The 2,973-nt window shown below is 39.7% G+C and overlaps 1 protein-coding gene across 1 annotated transcript; it reads left to right on the top strand.

Annotated features, from left to right (window-relative positions):
* Positions 1–969: 969 nt before the first annotated feature.
* LOC104810679 lies at positions 970–1,692 on the top strand. Its single transcript, XM_010537030.2, has 3 exons — positions 970–1,354; positions 1,433–1,532; positions 1,603–1,692. The coding sequence occupies exons 1-3, from the start codon at positions 1,011–1,013 to the stop codon at positions 1,678–1,680; spliced, it is 522 nt and encodes a 173-aa protein (XP_010535332.1). The 5' UTR covers positions 970–1,010; the 3' UTR covers positions 1,681–1,692.
* The last annotated feature ends 1,281 nt before the right edge of the window (positions 1,693–2,973 follow it).

The raw sequence follows: 2,973 nt of genomic DNA, 5'->3' as shown, positions 1-2,973 counted from the left end.
TTCTTTGGACGATCAGTGATTTTCCGGCGTATGGCATGCTATCGGGATGGAGCACACATGGAAGACTTGCATGTCCGTTTTGCATGGAGGAAACAGAAGCGTTTCAGTTGAGACATGGGAGAAAGTCGTGCTGGTTTGACTGTCATCGCAGATTTCTTCCAAGGAATCATCCGTTCAGACAAAATCGTACGCTTTTTACCAAAGGTAAAATCGTTACTGAGGAAGGTCCTGTTATGCAAATCGGAGAGCAAATTTATTCTGAGCGAATAAATAGTGGATGTTTGGATGATTTGGAAGCTTCTGTGCATTGTGGAGGAAATTTTGGGCATAAGAAGTGCAAAGGATTTGGTGATTGGCATAACTGGTATAAGCGTAGTATTTTTTGGGATTTGCCTTATTGGAGTTCGCTAACGCTTCGACACAATCTGGATGTTATGCATATAGAGAAAAACTTTTTTGATAACATCATCAACAGCGTTCTGAATGTGCCAGGGAGAAGTAAAGATAACATCAACTCGAGGAAGGACTTGAAAGATATATGCAAAAGAAAAGAGTTGGAGTTGACATGTGATGGTCACACACCTGTGCCGATATTCAGACTCACAAAACCAGGTAAAACGATCTTGTTTAAATGGTTAAATGAAGAGGTTAAATTCCCTAATGGATATGCATCCAAATTGGCACGATGTGTTGATACTGATTCATTAAAACTTATGGGAATGAAGAGTCATGATTGCCATGTATTCATGCAAAGACTCATTCCTATTGCATTTGCGGAGCTATTGAAACCCAGTGTCCACGGAGCGTTATGCGGTATCAGCACATTCTTTCGAGATATATGTGCAAGATCTCTGAGAAGAAGTAATGTAGAGGTTTTGAAAGGCAACATTCCTGAGATACTTTGCGCATTGGAAAAGGTATTTCCACCTTCATTTTTTGATGTGATGGAACATTTACATATTCATTTACCAGATGAGGCGATATACGGTGGTCCAGTACAGTTTAGATGGATGTATCCATTTAAGCGATTTTTTTTCCATCTGAAGAAAAAGGCTAAAAACAAAGCAGCAGTGGAAGGATCTATCGTCAAACAGTATTTGTTAGAGGAGATCTCCTACTTCAGTTCTTTCTATTTTGAATCTCATATTCAGACGAAGAAAAGGAGGGCTATCAACGAAGACGATAGAAGTTATCTCTACCACTATGATTCATGTTTCGGACTTATTCCCGAAAGCTTTCAGCCTACTGGACGCCTCGGAGGCAAATCTGAAGAATATTGGTTAACTGTACAAGAGTACAATCACATCGCCACATATATACTGTTGAATTGTGAAGAACTTAAGCCATACGAAAGGTACACATTTTTTAATCTTAGATGTGATTAGAAATTAATTAATTACATATATATTTGCTAACAACTTTTTTTTGTAAGACTTTTTGACGAGGATGTTTTGGCAACATATCCTAACCTAAGTGGGGAGGAACTTGAAGGAATGAAGGAACAACATTATGCATCTTGGCTTCGAGACTACGTAAGTATTCTAGCTATATATATATATGTACGTGTATGTATTTGTGTATTAATTTAATTTTTATGCGCAGATTCAGTCATGCAGTGATAGAATTCCGGCATGGATCAGAGATATATCACATGGACCTGGAAGAAAAGTCATTTGCTAGTCGATAATGTTCACCCGAGGATACACGTTTCACACTTACGATCATGGAAAACATAAATCCACGTTCAATTACGGAGTTTGTATAAAAAGCGGGTCATCGGAAGATCCTGATTTCTTTGGGGTTCTTCGTCAGATTTTCCAACTCCAGTATCCAGCCAGGATTAGTCGGGTTGAAAACAATCATATTCAGATGTGATTGGTTTGATACAACGTCGGGACGCGGCTCACGGAAAAATCGATGGGGAGGTATTGACATAAACCCGAAACTAGGGGTGGGCGTTTCGGGTTTCGGTTCGGTATTCAAGCGGTTCGGTTCGGGAACGGTATTTTCGGTTTTATAAAAAGTGTACCAAACTAGAACCGAATGTTAAACGGTTCGGTTCGGTTCGGTTTTAGTATCGGTTCGGTTCGAAACGGTACCATTATATGAATACCAAATAAGTATCGAACTATACTATTTACACATATATTAGTGGAATATTCGAATTTTGGTTCGGTATTCATACGGTTCGGTTCGGGAACGGTTCATTCGGTTCCATAAAAAGTGTACCAAATTAGAACCAAACGTTATTCGGTTCGGTTCGATATGGTTCGGTTTCGGGACGGATCGGGTCGGTACTAAATTCCCGAACCGAAGTGCCCACCCCTACCCGAAACGTTCATATGCAAAGTACGATCCTTTTATACTTTCAGATCAGGCAGACCAGGTATGCTTCATTCCATATCCGAAACATTCTGCGACATCGGTGAAACGGCGACGGGAAGATCAATGGTCGGCTGTTTTGAAGATTAACCCACGAAGATTAATCGTGGATTCGTCGTCAACAACACAAGATCTCGATGAACCAATGCAAGAGCAACTCGAAGATCCGGTTCTTCCCATCCGACTAGATGATGATTACGACGAGACACTTGCACTTCCTGACATAGACGACGAGTTACTTGATGATTCGTTACACGTACAAGACGATATAGACGAATTCGTTTCGGACCATGATACAACTCCGGATGATGAAAGTGATGAAGATTCTATGTAGACTTGTTTCTTTTTATTGTTTTCATATTTATTTGTATTTTGAAGAATATTTTCATATTTATTTGTATTCTGAGGTTTTTTTTTTAAAATGTTAAATTCCAACGAGCATCTGTTGGAATTGAATCGCAGAAATCGAATGGTCACCAGTATTCCAACGGATGCCCGTTGGAATTCAATCGCAGAATTCGAATGGTCACCAGTATTACAATGGACATTTCCAACGGACACCCGTTGTAATTGGTGAAACATTAAATCCGT

This window comes from Tarenaya hassleriana, unplaced genomic scaffold (assembly GCF_000463585.1).
Source record: "Tarenaya hassleriana unplaced genomic scaffold, ASM46358v1 Cleome188, whole genome shotgun sequence".
Taxonomy (NCBI): Eukaryota; Viridiplantae; Streptophyta; class Magnoliopsida; order Brassicales; family Cleomaceae; genus Tarenaya; species Tarenaya hassleriana.
This window is presented reverse-complemented; position numbering and strand designations above follow the sequence as displayed.

Bases quoted from the DNA above. Each gene is read 5' to 3' on its own strand.
- LOC104810679 (XM_010537030.2), top strand. From the start codon at position 1,011: ATGTATCCATTTAAGCGATTTTTTTTCCATCTGAAGAAAAAGGCTAAA. The intron at 1,355-1,432 runs GTACACATTTTT...TTTTTTTGTAAG, and splicing joins GAACTTAAGCCATACGAAAG to ACTTTTTGACGAGGATGTTT. The intron at 1,533-1,602 runs GTAAGTATTCTA...TTTTATGCGCAG, and splicing joins CATCTTGGCTTCGAGACTAC to ATTCAGTCATGCAGTGATAG.